General features: G+C 34.2%; 1 protein-coding gene across 1 annotated transcript in view; it reads right to left on the bottom strand.

Annotated features, from left to right (window-relative positions):
- Window positions 1–17,028, bottom strand: part of LOC131853139 (GRB10-interacting GYF protein 2) — a 62,772-nt gene that overhangs the window by 33,110 nt on the left and 12,634 nt on the right. The window contains exons 2-15 of the mRNA XM_059203961.1: window positions 12,855–13,252; window positions 10,949–11,087; window positions 10,587–10,738; window positions 9,257–9,418; window positions 8,891–9,012; window positions 8,218–8,332; window positions 7,620–7,729; window positions 7,402–7,547; window positions 6,860–7,275; window positions 5,143–6,376; window positions 4,390–4,560; window positions 3,891–4,040; window positions 3,559–3,654; window positions 82–153 (exon numbers count right to left, since the gene is read on the bottom strand). Coding sequence (XP_059059944.1) covers window positions 82–153; window positions 3,559–3,654; window positions 3,891–4,040; window positions 4,390–4,560; window positions 5,143–6,376; window positions 6,860–7,275; window positions 7,402–7,547; window positions 7,620–7,729; window positions 8,218–8,332; window positions 8,891–9,012; window positions 9,257–9,418; window positions 10,587–10,738; window positions 10,949–11,087; window positions 12,855–13,192 — 3,423 coding nt within the window. The 5' untranslated portion in view covers window positions 13,193–13,252. The remainder of the gene's footprint in view (window positions 1–81; window positions 154–3,558; window positions 3,655–3,890; window positions 4,041–4,389; window positions 4,561–5,142; window positions 6,377–6,859; window positions 7,276–7,401; window positions 7,548–7,619; window positions 7,730–8,217; window positions 8,333–8,890; window positions 9,013–9,256; window positions 9,419–10,586; window positions 10,739–10,948; window positions 11,088–12,854; window positions 13,253–17,028) is intronic.

The following is a 17,028-nucleotide window of genomic DNA, read 5'->3' as shown; positions in this document are numbered from 1 at the left end:
TGTACCATCACATACAGCCAGCTGAAAACATAACCCTTCGTAGTCGAGTAAAAACAAATACAGATATCGGGATAACATTACCATATGTGGTGGTGGATTCATAACTTCGATGGGTCCAAAATGCAAATCCAATGGTCTTGTTACATTGACCACCTAGAACATACAACTTAATTGAACATTTTCAATCTATCTATACTAATCGGTGATAGTATACTTGTTTACTATACACTTTTGTTGCCAATTAAACATGGCTGCCCACATTTTAAACATTTATTTTCGTTATCCATCCAATTATCTTGTATTTTTCCTATTTTATATATTAAAGTTACAATACAATGCATATGTAACCCAAATAAAACCAATTATTTTCAATAATTAAAAATATTTGTTTGTGTAACAAAAAGAAGTCTGCGTTCAAAATAAAATTAGAAGTGAAGTAATGAAATAGACTAATAAAAATGAGGAATAATTAAGCAAGACAATCAAAATTAAAGTCTTACAACATCAACAACTACAAACATGCTACTTTTTATGGCAAATATTAACCACAATTTTAGATAATTGTTAATAACGAAATGGCAGTGTCTACAAGAAAGAAGAACAGCATTCTAAGCCAACAAAAATAAAGTACAGATATGAAACATGTCATTTTTTCTGTATATTGCACATGTATGTAGAATATTACAAGTAACAAGGAGTTATATTCATTGACACTGAGAAACCAGGCTACGGTCATCTGTTGATTTAACTCGGAAAACCCTAGTCAATTTAAAGAGGTTATTGCTGAGATTGGAGTGGCCGACAACCGATCCCCTCGAGGACAGGATTGATTCAATTGTCGGTCTTTTCTTTAAAGTCATAAAGTCGGACTTACCTTTAAATACTCGATGCAATACCTGCTCGTAATATCCTCGGTCATTATAGTTGCGGATATAGATATCGATTTTAAGATTAGACATAAATACCTGTATATAAATACTACCTATGTCCGCGGCTTCACTCGCGTGAAATTTATTCTGATGTATAAGCTATATTTACAGTACAATTTCACCAAAATTAGTTCTGAATTTATTGCGTGAAAGGGAAACAAGCATCCATTCATCTTTCTATCCATTCATCCTTCTATCCATCCATATTCACAAACACTCTTATATAACAATATAATAAGTACTTTAAAATGCAACTTAAACCTCTCAGAATTCTTAGGATGAGGTTTTATGTGATATGTATATTATTTTTTTAATTTATTCATTCCCGATTAATTTTGAGAGAAAAGATAAACTATTACCTGCTCATGGGATACGATACAAAGAGGATATACAAGCAGACACATTTAAATGTTTATATTTGTATGGATATATCCTAAAAATTATAAACACACATTTTAAATGTAACTGCATTGGGAAACAAGTTGATGGTCTACATGTTGGGTAAGTGGCCACCATTGACTGCGTTAATATCTGTTGCCACTGCAATATAAACTTCAAGAACAATTCACACAGATGTATTGTATTAGACGACTGATACAAATACCTAAATCCGAATGTCTCCGCAGAATACCAGTGTCGTGGCACCCTGTCACGACATATGCTGAGAGTAGACCTATTTGGTACCAAAGTAATCCAATATATAATTTAAGAAATATTTTTGTTATTGTTATGTGTATTTTCTTCCTATCTTTCATTTCAAATACCATTTATGTAAATACATAACAATATGCATAGAAATCATGATCACTAATACAAAATATACCTACGAATTAATTTCGCCATCCGTAGCAAAATTTATACTGAAATAGTTTCAAATTTTCTTCATGTACAAAATCTTTCACTCCTATTTGACCTCCTTCCAAATTATTTGAGATAAAACACACCTGTATCATATACAGTATTTAAACACTTTACAACAGTTTATCCGTTCAGATGTTCGGTAATGAAAAGTTAACAGTCAGTAGAGACTTAGTATGGACAATGTTTTTATTTTTATTTTAATTGCTGCTTTACACCAAACACAAGGTACAAACATACTTGTAGTACAGGTCTACCATCCATACAGTCTGCGACTGGTCTTACATGGAGCAAAAACTGGGTAAGTGTGGGGAGCAAAGCGCCACCATTCAATTCAAAGAGCTAAGACGCAATTCTATGTATTAAGTTTCAAAAGAGTTGGGGTATTGAACAATACTAAAAGGTAGGTTACAATACAGCTCGCACAATCATAACATGCGGCCTTATAAAATCATGAAAGAAGATTGCTTTTATGAGAATAAATTTTCTGATTGGGCTTCAAAAGCTGTATTGTGTATATTGTAACATGTTGCACAAAAGATATAGGTCAATCTCCGTTTAGTGCAGATAAATCAATTCAAAGATCGGTATAGCCGCAATCATGTAATACACGTTTTGCCCTCTACGAGACCGTTAAAGACATTCTGTTTAATTTTAGAAGAGCTATACAAAAAGAAACATGTTCTGTTTCGGTTGGGGTAAACTGTTAGGATCGCCGATTATCTCCAATGTATTTTTAATATGAATTTTTAACACTAAGTTTACTGCGTCAATTCACTCGATTATTTACAGATTTAGATATTAACGCAGCGTATATATATAAATTGCACAGGATCAGGACACACTTCGATCCTTTAAACTAGCTTCAATTGTTTTTATCAAACACAAGGTTTAAATCAAGTAGATTGAGTGCATCCGCCCCTTTGCATTCACGATTGTCAGAGATGGAAATCAATATCTAGATATATACTGTCCAGCATGTAAATAACTTACACAGATACGAAATATACCATATTATTAGGGTTTAATAATATCAACTAGTGTTGCTCTATTTTTATCGGAAATATCTGATATCTGATAGAAATATCTGAAACGTCACTTGAGAGTTGTCAACCAAAAATCCTGATTCCATTCGTCTGAGGGTTTTATTCACCGCATAAACACTAGGAAACAATTTGACTGCGGTTTCTCCAGTCCGGCAGTATTCGAACACGAAATCATGCAATGTCTTTGTGTTTTATTATAAAATTTAATAGGTTTTTATATGTATATTACTAAAAATAAACATTTCCATGCCATCAAATAGTCCTTAAATATTTTCTAAAGCATGCAGGTGTATTGCGCGGATAGGGAAGTAACTTTAATAAAATAAATAATAAATAGAGACATACAGATAAATAATAATAAAAATGCTCATGAATTAATTTCTATAATATAAAATAAATAAATAATCCCAGGACAACCATATAATCCAAAACAAAGAGCTTGACCTCACAGGTACTATAATAACTGATATACATTAAATACATTTTTGAGAATATTCACAATACATAGTAAACACCCAGATATACAAATATTGATATAATAATAGACTAAAACTATCATACATATTAATAAATATGAATACAGGAATCGAACCTGCTAACAATGAAGAAGAAACACCAAATATATACATATGTATCTATAATTTGTTGTACAGAAATTAATTAAAACAGGCAGTAAAGTCATACCACGCCCATTGTTAACTTGAACACCATAAATAGTTACATACCGAATCCAATCCAAGTGGAGTATTCATTATAGAATCATGCGGTCCCTGGGGTCGCGACTCAAATGGACTATTCATGGGGAATGGAGGCATTAGGTCCTGGATAGAACAATTTTATTAAACTAGACAGTCTACAATTTCATTTTAAAACTTATATCTTACAAGTATGTTAATGAAATATAAAATAAATAACACTTCTACTTCTTTTAAGAAATTAACATATAAAACCTAAACTATGTTCTCTATTCATAAAAAGTATTTTTTTACAACTGAGAATAAGTAGTATATATAGTAGTATAGTATACATAATATTAGCATAAAATGTGTAGACTTACCATTTGAGCAAACGGTACAATTGGACCGTAGCTGGCTAATGGACGCAAGTGTGTTTCATAAGCGCGCCGAACCATTAAGTTAGGTGGGAAAAATCCAGCCTTATACCAACTGTACATCTCCTTTGATGTGAAAGGACCTTGAATTATTTTCTGTAAACAAAAAACATATACATTATTAACAACATCAATGCAATATCAATCCATATATGGGAAAGGGTACAGCAATTTTGAAAGTCAAGTAGTTTTAACATTTAAGCCTCGGTCTATATACAATACAGACACATTGGAAGCCGGTAGGAGAGAATTGTCAGTAATTGAGCCTCTTGACCCTTCGCTCACAATTGCTCTGACGTTGATCAACCAAGACAAGTCATTATTTAATTTGCACACAGAGAAGAAAATAGTATAATAGAATAGAAAAAATAATAGTACTAGAATTCCGTAAAAAATGGTTACTGTACAACCAACTTTCAAAATGGAATTCTAGAATAATATATACCTTAGGATCCTCGTAAAACCACTGGTCCACTAAGTTTTGTGAACTAGGTTGTCCCTGTGGTGGCATTTGTTGCATCATGTTCCCATACATTGAATTGCCAAACGATTGTGATGACGAGTGCTGCAGACCATGCATTGGAAACAGATTGTTTTGGCCGGGAAGGTTCTGCATCTAAAACAAACAATATTATTATTAGTTATTACAGTTTTATATTAGTACTCATGATTGGAGATTCCAAAGTAAAACAAAACATTCGAAGTATTTACTTTACAAACACAACAAAATTATATTATAACACTAGCTGTTCCCGCGACTTCGTCCGCGTGGAATTTAACTTTGTTTTTCTAAAATAAAAGTAGCCTAAGTTACTCCTTATTACAACAGCTACTTGCCAAAAAAAGTCCCGTTAAATCGGTCCAGTAATTTCAGAGATTAGCAGGAACAAACAGACCGACAGACAGACAGACAGACAAAAATTGTAAAAAGTGGTTTTTTGGTGAACATTTATATTCATATACATGAAGTAACAAACGGATATTTCAATATCACAAACAGACACTCCAATTTTATTTATATGTATAGATGTATAGATTAAAATTCAATCATTAATAGTGTTAAGTGTATTTTTTTATAAAAACCTTTATAAAACTATCTTTATCTTATTGTTTTTCTATACAAGCTATATATATACTGAACATTGCCAATCATATTTCTTGGCAGACAATAAAAATACAATGAATACAAAAAACTTACCCCAGATGGTGGCGGGTTAGTATTTTGATTCAAGAATAGAGAATTATTGGCGAGATTAAGTGACTGATTGCCCATTCCTGATAGACCGCCACCTGATGGAAAACCGCCCATTCCTGGACCGCTGGGCTGCATACCCGCTCCCATTCCTGGACCGCTAGGCTGCATGCCCGCCCCCATTCCTGGACTGTTGGGCTGCATACCCGCTCCCATTCCTGGTCCGCTGGGTTGCATACCTCCACCCATTCCTTGTCCGCTGGGTTGCATACCCCCTCCCATTCCTGGTCCGCTGGGTTGCATACCCCCTCCAATTCCTGGACCACCAGGTTGCATACCGCCTCCCATTCCTGGGCCACCTGGTTGCATACCCGCTCCCATTCCTGGACCACCGGGTTGCATACCTCCTCCCATTCCTGAACCACCGGGTTGCATACCTCCTCCCATTCCTGAACCACCAGGTTGCATACCTCCTCCCATTCCTGAACCCCCGGGTTGCATACCTCCTCCCATTCCTGAACCACCGGGTTGCATACCTCCTCCCATTCCTGAACCACCGGGTTGCATACCCCCACCCATTCCTGGACCACCGGGTTGCATACCCCCGCCCATTCCTGGACCACCGGGTTGCATACCCCCGCCCATTCCTGGACCACCGGGTTGCATACCTCCGCCCATTCCTGGACCACCGGGTTGCATACCTCCGCCCATTCCTGGACCACCAGGTTGCATACCCCCGCCCATTCCTGGACCACCGGGTTGCATACCTCCCATTCCTGCAGATAGCATACCTGCACCCATGTTTGTATTGTTAATATTCGAATTTGATAGCATAGGTGGTGGTACTCCTTGTAGTTGCATACCTATATTTGAACCCGAGGATGGAATTGCCAAACCCAATGATGCGGATAGGGCTGAGTTTGGTATACCGACTTGCTGCATACTAGACATTGCCATTCCAGGCATAGGAGAAGCCAGCATAGACTTATTCATTGCCAAACCTTGGTTGGTATGTACGGGACTAGTCATTCTCATTTGCATATGGGAATTTCCCATTTGAGCCATTGATGTGATTACTACCATTCCAGGAGCCATGGCAGCACCTGACGAGTGCATTATCGCACCAGCAGTAGACATCTTTGGAATATTCATCGGATCCTTGTCCTCTAAAGTCATGTCAAATAATTCTTCAACTATCTTATCCTCTGGCATTACCAGCTGATTGCGCATTTCATATTCACTGAAAAAATACTATAAGCTGCATTTCATTCTATCCTTACAAAAATAACGCTATTATCACATAATTAAGGGCAAGTTAAAAAAACTAGCATACTCACAAACACAAAAGTTTGTGAGTATAGATTGATGCATGGAAAAACTACTGAATGCAAAAACTACTCAACGGATTTTAATGGAACTTTACAATAATGTCGCTCATACATCCGAAATAGATAGGGTATAAAATAAAAAGATACTATTATGTATAATGTCCTAAATATAATGATAAATGTCAAGTAAATTGCAGATGAAAGGTGCGCGGGTCAGTTAGTACAGAATAAAATATTGTATAATAATTAAAGTTGCAAGAGAACTATAAAAACTATACAATTTACGTATGACTACAACGCTAGATAAAAGAAAAAGATCCCTGCTACAGAATGGATGAATGTTGATTATATTTCACTATATTTTGCACAGAAGTTGAAAACAGAAATGTGCTTACCTATCAGTGAAGCTACTTCCACTGGGCAATGACATTAAATTCAACATCATTGGTGACCTATGTGTTCCCATATTAGTTAATCCATCTGGAACCACTGGTACTAAATTTTGGTGTTTCTGGCGCAGAATATTGTTTGCCGTAATCATAACAGATTGGAAGTTACCAGGTTCCTCTGTAACTTCTTCCACATTAATATCAGATCGAGCCATTGAATCAAAAGTCTTACTATCCTTGAATTCCACTTTTAATTTACGCTTTCTGAATTTTTCTTCCTCAGGTATCGTATTTTCATTGTTTGACATATCTGATGATGAGGTCTCCACTTTCTCTGACGCAGCTGATGTTTGTGGATCTTCCCTGGGTGGGGTCCTTGCATTTGATGTGGATGGTATGGGCTCCATTCCAGGTGTTGCTGGCTGTAATTATAATTTTTTGTTATATTCACACATTAATAATTTTACACTTAATTAAACAGCTACATAATAAATACTTGGAAATGAGCGTTATTTTTTTTAACTCTATTAATACCATGGGACATATACCTTTTTATTAAATTTTATGTCGCTAGCATCAAATTTCTTTGTGGACAGTTTCTTTGCCTTATCTGAAGCCCACCATTCTTCAGAGCCTTCTTCCACTGGTGGTTTTGACCGAGGAATATTACCATGCGTGCGGGACCGTCTAAGAGCTGAAATTATATCTTTTATAAATATATCAAATCCATTGATTCTAATTATAAGTATATTTTCATTTTACTTACAGTGGGAATTATCTTGTGGTTTAGGCAGATTAGTATCATCATTGCTGTAACCATGAAAGGCTCCCGTAGAATCAAAGGTACCTCCACATGCTTCATCATTTTCCATGGCCCTGTTATACAAAATAATAATTTATATTATTACCACACTACTACAACGAATACAATTTTTCATGGAGAACATTTTCAAACACCTAAAGCACTCTCTGCATCAGTATTTCAATTATAACGTGTGACTTGAGTCGACTTGATTGTCATTGTTAATATAGAATGACTGTGATCTAAAATATATTAACCACTAACACGTAATAGTCACGATTATTATGACAAATAACGAAATGGAGAAATAATTAAGAATCCACATATCCACTACACAATGAATGTTACTCGTCAACTACTCTGGTTTTGAAATATACTTTTGCAATGAGCTTATAGTATACGCTATAGTAGTGGTCTCTCGTGGATAGAAAAGTATTCTATCCACGAGAGACCACTACTTCATAACAACGTCACCATTCATCTTCACCCCCAGAAAATACGAGTATGAAAGACGAAATACAACACTATCACAAGCAAGCAATAGTTAGTCTTTTACACATACCACTCAGGCAAATCGTCGTTCTGCTGGTCGCCACCTAGCCATGGCCGACGATTCGAATTCCATTTCTCCTGGGATTTATCCAAAGGTTTTTCCCCCCAATCTCGCTCTCCTGGTACTAAAAGATTAAAATAATGTAAATATATATTCTTACTTCTATTCTCCACTATAAGGAACTGATTAGTTATAATCCACTTTACGGTACACTGAAATTAATACATTGAGGTTTGTCATGTTTGTCTACTTTTCTTATTTTAAACACCAGACAACAGAAAAATTACTTAAATAATTACAATATCAATCAACGTCTTCAGCCACATTTTATTATGCATAGTATAAGTCATATAATAATCTTAAATGACATGTGACAAGTCCTTAACTATTAATTTTATCATTTATATATTCCGACTTATGAAAGCAGATGAAAGGACAAACACCAATTTTTCATCGCCAATAATTCCAAATCCAATACAGATTGTGACAAATTAATTTGCAGGCAACATGTCTTGCATTTATTTCTATTTATACCAATATTATCAAAAGTTTACATGACACCTCTAATATTATTAAAATTATTTAACTAGCACCACATACCTTTTATACATGTATATTACGAATTTTAAATAGCATGTATATAAAAAAATGATGAATCAGTAATTTCAAATTAAGAACTAACCTCGATGGGGGTGCTCACTCCACCTGTCGTTATGGTTTCGGGGCCGGCCCGTGTCGGATGACCTCCACCCCTCATTTTCCTCGCGAGCTTGTCTCCAATTAGTGTTGTGACCATGCCGTTTACTTTTAAGAAAAAATAAAATCACCATGATTATATAGTCAAACTACAAATGTTGAAGTAATATAAAGACTATTGAAGAAAAGTGAAAGAAAATCTATATTTATCCTAACTTATAAATCGTGTTACTAATTACCGCGAAATCTACTCGTATGTACTGTATTGCGATCCAGTTTCACCTTACCGATATTCATATTTCCATAATAATAATTCATATTCATTATAATCATAGATTAATATTATACATACTTCCTGTACTGTTTGTTCCAGTCTGCTTGATCGTTTACATTTCTGCCGGAGTAATTGCCACCATTACTTGAACTCCATGGACGTTGAGAAGCGTTATCCTCGTCTGGATTGGTGAATGGTTCTCTCCCAGGTGCCCTCGAGGTCCCCGAATACCATGGGCCCCTACAGACATAAGTGTTACATATTGTTTACTACCGCACACATACATACAGTCTAACATCATACTTGGTACAGTAAGTAAACAATATTAGCAGCGTTTCATCGATATAACAATGCAATTCATGAATAAATAGCCAGTATAAAATAGCCATTTAATCACTAATAATTAACTTACTCAAGCATACGTCGCTTCAGTTAACTCAAACATTAAAACACATACATGGGAATAGTTCAGTCTAGTTAATTATGTCCTCGCAAAATACACACGTCTCACCCGAACTATTCTTTGAATACCTGTATATTACCAGTGATTATCAGTTGCATGCGTTTATTAGATACGCTACACAAAGAATCCCGTTCCTATGCAGTAATTTTAAAACAATAGTTTTGTTGGGTTTTCATTTACGACTTTGCGATTCATTCTATAATTATACGTTCCACTCTGTAATCTAGGCTGTATAGTCCTCGGAGTAACCCTTAGCATTAATTCTATTTCACTGGTAGTTTTAATAAACACGTAACGTAATACGTACTTTGATTTAATTGTCGCTGTGTAAATAGAAACTTGAAGCGATTCTCGAACGTAAACAGTTTTTCCATATTAAATATCTACCTTGTTAAATCATTACGATTTTAGTACACTATAAAGAGCGTCTTTAGTTTAGTTATTTAACTACCTACTCGCCCCGGCTAGGCACAGGTGCACATGTATTGTATATATTTATATAAACTTTCCTCTTGAATCACTCTATCTGTTAAAAAATCACTTCAAAAACCGTTGCGCTATTTTAAAGATTTAAGCATACATAGGGACAGACAGCGACAGCGACTTTGTTTTATACTATGTAATGATGATGTTTCAAATATCCTCCCACTTTTTTTTTTGATGAAAATAGAATGGTGCACTCGCCTGCGATAACTGTATACGCTGGCAGAACAGAACTACTAGAGGAGAACTATGAGTATGAGCTCGGGTCAGTTAGCCCATTGAGAGACAATTTAAACAAAAAAACTAAAATGATGGTTTCCAGGAGAAACTGATTGTCAACCTGATATGGTACATTGCTTTAGGGTCAACACTCCACATTACCACTCCCCTTCCCTACTCATGATATTTAACAATGTGATCCAATAGATATAACACTTTCAGCAAAATCAATGTAACACTCACCTTCCAGACGACGTATGACGAATAAAGGGCATACGAGGTCTACCCCTGTTGTCCACCATAGGCACACCTCGGGGCCCTCCACGGTTCTGATTGTACCTATCATTTCCTGGGCCGTGGTGACCGGGAGGCGGACCGCTTCTCATATTTATGGGCTGTGGTAACCAAATATATGTCGTCATTGTATATACTTTATATATCTGTTTTAAACGCAAGATCAATAATTTATGTCTCAGATACAACATTTTAACTAAAATTAATAGAATAGAAATTAATAAAAGATAAATAAGAAAAAATATTATACAATTGCAATTTAATAAATAAATAAGAGCGAATATAAAATAAAGAGAGTTTTATTAACTCACTCCGTCTTCTTGAAATGTGGTGCTATGTAGAGCCAATGGCGTTTTCCCGCGTATTTGATAAAGAAATTCGTTATGTTTTAATTCTTGTGGAGCCTCTAGGGTTCTGTCATACATAGATAACATTTCTTCTCTGCCATATCTGTTTTAAACAAAATCATTGTTAATTCTATTTATTCTTGTTATCAATAACATGCGAAAGTGAAATTACCAAGAGATATCAAACTTCTTGGACCAGCTGTTCCAGATGTTATTAATTAATTACATATTTTTTTAACTCAAATATAACTGTATTCAGAACTTTATTCTGAAAAAAAGTTATTTTAAGTTCTTAACGCTGAATATGCGTACATTGTGTGATTTTATATTTAGTGATTTTATTGCTATGCAATCTTTTACAGACAACCTCAGGTTATAGAAAATGGTACATGCGTGGGTTGCATGACGCACATCTATACTAATATTATGAAGAGGTAAAGGTCTTGAATTTGTGAAGTTATTATCTCCAGAACCGATGTTGAAAATTGCTTTAATGTTGGTCAACACGCTATAGGCTATGTAGTATCCGCTACGACCAATAGGAGCGATGCTGCAATAAAAAACTAAAATATGCCGCAGTAGTTCCACAGGTCAGCTAGTAGAAGACGATTAGTATAAATTTCATTGTGTACATATATACATACATTATAGTATTTACTCATAAATTAATAAATTAAACAAAACCTTAAGTGGTTATTTAATTTAGGGTTTCATTATGTCAAAAGCAACTAAAGTGATTAGCAGCGAATAAAAAGATTCAGGTAGGTTTTTTAAAAAATAAAAACGCAACGCTTATTAAAGGCGAAGTTTAAATAACAACTGAGGGAGAAAGACAGAGATAGATAGAGAGAGAGAGATAGAAAATACAAGTTCAGTAGTACAGATTTCTAAAGTGTAATCATTTTTATATTCATATATTTCATTTTTTATAAGAATATCATGATGTGACTGGTTTGTAGATCCATGTGCGTACTTGTGTGATTTCAAAGTGTCGATTTAGATTCCGGAACCAAAACGGTTAGTTAAATTAGGACGAAATGTTCACGTAACATGTTTTTAACAAAGCTCAACTTAATGTTGAGTAGGAGAATTAATTAAATATTTTTATTTTTATTTTTTAAGTAACACAATATTTATAATTTGCAACCTATTATTATATTCTTAATTTATTGATAAAATATCACAGGGCGTCGTATAGATGCTTTAATTTATCGTTTGACTAACAACAGATAGTCAAGAAATGCTCACGCGCACGAAATTGTCGAAAGTTCATGGTCAATATAGGTAAACAAATAATAATAAAGGGTAGTTCTGCAGATTTTATCAATAATAAAAGGAAAACGCACTACATATTGTATGTAACTGTAGCCAACTCATACGCGTACGGGAATATCTTCTTCGGAAAATTCTAACACGATGAAATAAAACAGATTGCACCTAAAGACATCAGGAATTAATAGCGAACTTTAAAATTGGGTGAGCACAAAAGGTGTATTCAAGGTGGCATTGCTATCGTTCTGTCAAATCCAAAATAACCCTAACATGAACACGTAATTATTAATCACTGTGATGACATATTTCTGGATTTTTACCTCCGTCTGTAAATTACCGTAAATGACGTTCTACTACAACTATTTGATGTTCCAGTGGTAGAAAAATACAATTATTTACGACATATTTTTTTTAAAGTTTAATATTACATAAAATAACCGTATTGTGCGCATTACATAGTAGCAATGTTCCTTGATGAGAATATGACGAAAGAAAAAAATTCTATGAAAGACACTGTTTGAAATCGTCTATTACAATAAAAAATGTTAAAAATCAACGTTTAATTCTTTTCCATGAAAACAATACCCATTTAACATACCGAAGCTTGGCCAAGCGGACTTTTGGCGTTGATCCTGTAGAGTTTGATGTAGAGGCAGCTGCAGCCGTGGATGTAGACGCAGCCGCTGATGAAGATGTGGATGTGGATGTACTGGTGCCTGGTGTAGGCGCACGGCTGGTAGGGGCCGCTGTGGCGCCACTGCTAGGAGTGGCGCTGGCAGAAGCGCCTGTGCCGGCGGCTGGACCGCCCGAGCTGGGCCCGTTGCCAGCTATTCCTGACTGATTATTTTGATTTGATGAACCGGCACCTTCAGGGTTACTCGATATATTTCTAAGCCATTCCGGACCAAACATAATGGGATTCTTCCGATCACCCATTATAGAAGAATTTGTTTGAAGAGTAAAAGTCGAAAAGAAATTAACAGAAGACGGCTGCAACTGAAATAATATATAGTTTAAATTAAGGAGGATTAATTATTTCTTTTAAATAATTGATAATATAAATTTAAAGATGTTTTATGATAATAAAAATAAAATAATAAATACTCGTTTTCACTAGACTGTATAGTTTTAAAAAATGTTTTTTAATTAAGACGTCTAGCTAGCTATTGAAAGATACTGTAATTTATTTAGTTTACAAAAGTTTAAAGAAGAAATTCTTATATTTGTATTTAGAATGTTTAATATATAAAGAAAGTGTTTCGATGATACGGTGTAGCTAACCTGCTTACTATCGTGATCCTAAGCTCCTAAAAATATAAATAAATAAATAGTTTCAACATAGAAATGTATTTATATTATATCAAAAAGTCATATTTCCTTACTTTTATTCCTTATAAACACTAAAAACCACATATCTAAAATGAATTGATTTAATAGTTTAAAAAAGATCAACACATTTTTTAGTAACTTTAAAATAGAGAGTAGGTATTTTATATCACTAACATTTCATAAACTACATGATATTTTTAATGATACATTCACTGGGATGATTATTTAATGTGCACCTCCTTTAATGTTATACCAGTAGTGGGGCTGTGATGATGATATCAGGTCAGTTGACCTATAGTGACCAAATCACAATAGTTTCATGGGGACCGCAAGGATGACACTCGACAAGCCTTAACACATAGTTTCCAACGGACCATTGATCCCCAGTATTAGTAAATAACGTCCTCTTCCAAGTCGTTTGAGAAAGGCCGATCACCATCACTCCAAAACATAATAGTATATATTTAAGAAGCCAAAATATCTCTGAAACGATCTTCTCACTCTTACTCCTTCGAGTCGTGGTATCACATAACTATATCCACTGCACGTTCCAATTATAAAATTCTTTATGAAGATTATTGTGAATTTTACTTGAAAAAAAAAGCTTGTAGAATATTATGATATTAAACAAACTGTCTCGCAGGACTAGCGGTTTAGCACAAAGCTTTACGTTCGATGGTCGCGCATTCGATTCCTCGCACGGTCCAAACATTGTATTGTGTCCGTGAGTATGAATAGGTGTTTTATATGTAGTCTATATATGTACATACAAAACAATATATAACTAAATATTTATATCGTTATCTAGCACATATGGTACTAGATAGGGCTGTGTGAAAACAAAAAAATATACATTTTATTTCCTGTTACATTTATATAGTTACAATGGTACAACCGATACCATTGTAATCTTTATATTATGTATATATTTAGATAATTAAAATGTATACAACAAAAACAGTCAGAATATTTATAATTAAATATTAAAAATAGTTGGGTTTCCATTGCAAATCACTTTATTTAAAATCTCTCGCCCACCTGTACTAGAGGGACCAATATATAGAATCAATCGGCTGAATGAGTTTACGCTTGCGGCCACATGTGTATAAATACATGTCCAGCTGGTGGAACAGTTCCGTGAGTCTTCTTAATTATCAAGGCATTTTTTCTAAATTTAAGAACTGAGCATATTTAACACATTTAAAAGATATCGTTTAAAATAGATATTCACGTGAGCATTTAATAAAAAACTTATATAAACGCCAGTATTTAAACTATTCGCAGAATATCTAGTTAAATTCCTACGCTGCGATCCACCCTTTCTCCCAAAACCACCCATTTGTAAACGCATTGAGGTGGAACTCACCTAGCCTGATTCAGTATGTATATCTGTTATACAGATATATCTACAAAATTCCAGTGATTATGAATATACGTACTGCCACATAAGAGCTGTGACATTTTTAAAATATGGTATACGGTATACATAGAACTTTTTTAAACTTAAAACACTGATTTAACTTCCTCAGTGGTCTAGCGGTTTAGCACAACGCTTTCCAATTATAGCGGGTTCGATTCCTCGCACGACACAAACATTTGAATTCATGAGTATGATTGTTTGTATCGGTCTGGGTGTTTTCTACGTATACTATCAGTTGTCTAGTAACCAAAGCTCTGTTGGCTGTGGATCTAGATGCCAAAGTGGGAATTTTTAATTCAAATTTCCTTGATTATTTTTTGGATGCAATAAAACAATATTATTGTGCGTTTTATTGTCACGATTGATGTTAAAAAAACGTGACTTGGTTTAATACAAAAAAAATATAAATTTAATAAAGGAAGCTAAAAACAGCAAAAATTTTATATTTCAATAAAGTACTTTGCATTTGAAATGTAAAATACAAAAAAGTTTTTGCATTTTACAAACTATTTTGCACATACGTGCACTTAAGATAGAATTAAAAAGACCGCTCATAAAAATTCTCTACGAAAACATACAGAGATGAAGTTCATTGCAAGAAAGCAAACAAGAATCTGAGATAAACAGGCACACTTATTCACCTTTTAATTCTTTAAAAAATAGTCATCAGGTATAACAAAAATTTAAATGAATCTGTGGTAATCAAACTATTAAATATTATTTAAGAAGTAATTTAACTATATACTTTTATTAAATATATTGCAAGATATATTTAAAAAATAATCTCAATATGATTTCAATTTAGTCTCATCAGATTAGGGAACAATTATATTAAACAACTAGCTGTACTCGCGACTTCGTCCGCGTGGAATTTAACTATATTTTTCTAAAATAAAAGTAGCCAATAAAGTCCCGTCAAAATCGGTCCAGCCATTTCAGAGATTAGCCGGAACATACAGACAGACAGACAAAAATTGAAAAAAATATTATTTTGGTGTATGTACCGTATTTATATTCATATGCATGGAGCAAAAAAAGGTTATTTCAATATTACAAACAGACACTCCAATTTTATGTATAGATAATAAAATAAAGATGAAGCCAAAACTGTCCCTTCAGTTGCGTGTACACTAAGATTTTGTATAAAAATGCCTAGAAGAATAAGGTCACATTTTCGCAAAATATATTACTAAAACAGGTGTAGATGGAATTAATAAAAGGAGTAAATATCTATAAAGTGACCGTAAGACATAAAAATGAAACTGTTCCTAGCTGACAATTTAAACATTCCATAAAAGATTGCAGTAAAATGCAATGGAACGAAATAGAGCTGTAAAGTACGGGATATAAAAGAAGAAAATAAAATTGACGACAGTTTCCCTTACCTTCTTTATTTCTTCGTCGATCTCTTCCCGGAGGAGATGAAGGTAAGGGAATTGTAATAAAATTCATAAAGTAAACTAGTCATATTTAAGTAATATTTATTAATAACCTGCTATTTGATTCAAATATCTCGCAAAATATGGGTGATGCATTTTATTTGCCATATACATGAACAGCATTACGAACACAACTTCTGAGTTGCAATTCCAGAGGACTGTTATGCTTATTACGCTGTAATATCACTGACAATCTTACAATCGAAAAAGACTTTGCTAATCAAGCTGTGACTAAAATAGTTGAAAATGAGATACGCATGCAAACAGACTCTTTAGTCTACCTCTGCGCTCATAATGACGCGATATTTGACTATACCTGTTATTACAGTATCGGGGATAGCAGTAGGGAAGGTTTTGTCGGCTACTGTGGTCTAGCGGTTTAACACGTCGCTTTATATCCGATGGTCTCGGGTTCGATTCCTCGCACGGTGCAAGTTTCTTATATTCATGAATATGATTGTTTGCATCCGTCATGTATGTATGTGCAAAAAATATAAATCTAAACATTTATATCAGTTATCTACTACCCTTACCTTGAAACTAAATTTGTTATTGAATTGTCCAGTGTTATTGTTCTTATTTTA

Source organism: Achroia grisella, unplaced genomic scaffold (assembly GCF_030625045.1).
Source record: "Achroia grisella isolate CSIRO2021 unplaced genomic scaffold, CSIRO_AGI_Agris_v1 utg874, whole genome shotgun sequence".
NCBI lineage: Eukaryota > Metazoa > Arthropoda > Insecta > Lepidoptera > Pyralidae > Achroia > Achroia grisella.
This window is presented reverse-complemented; position numbering and strand designations above follow the sequence as displayed.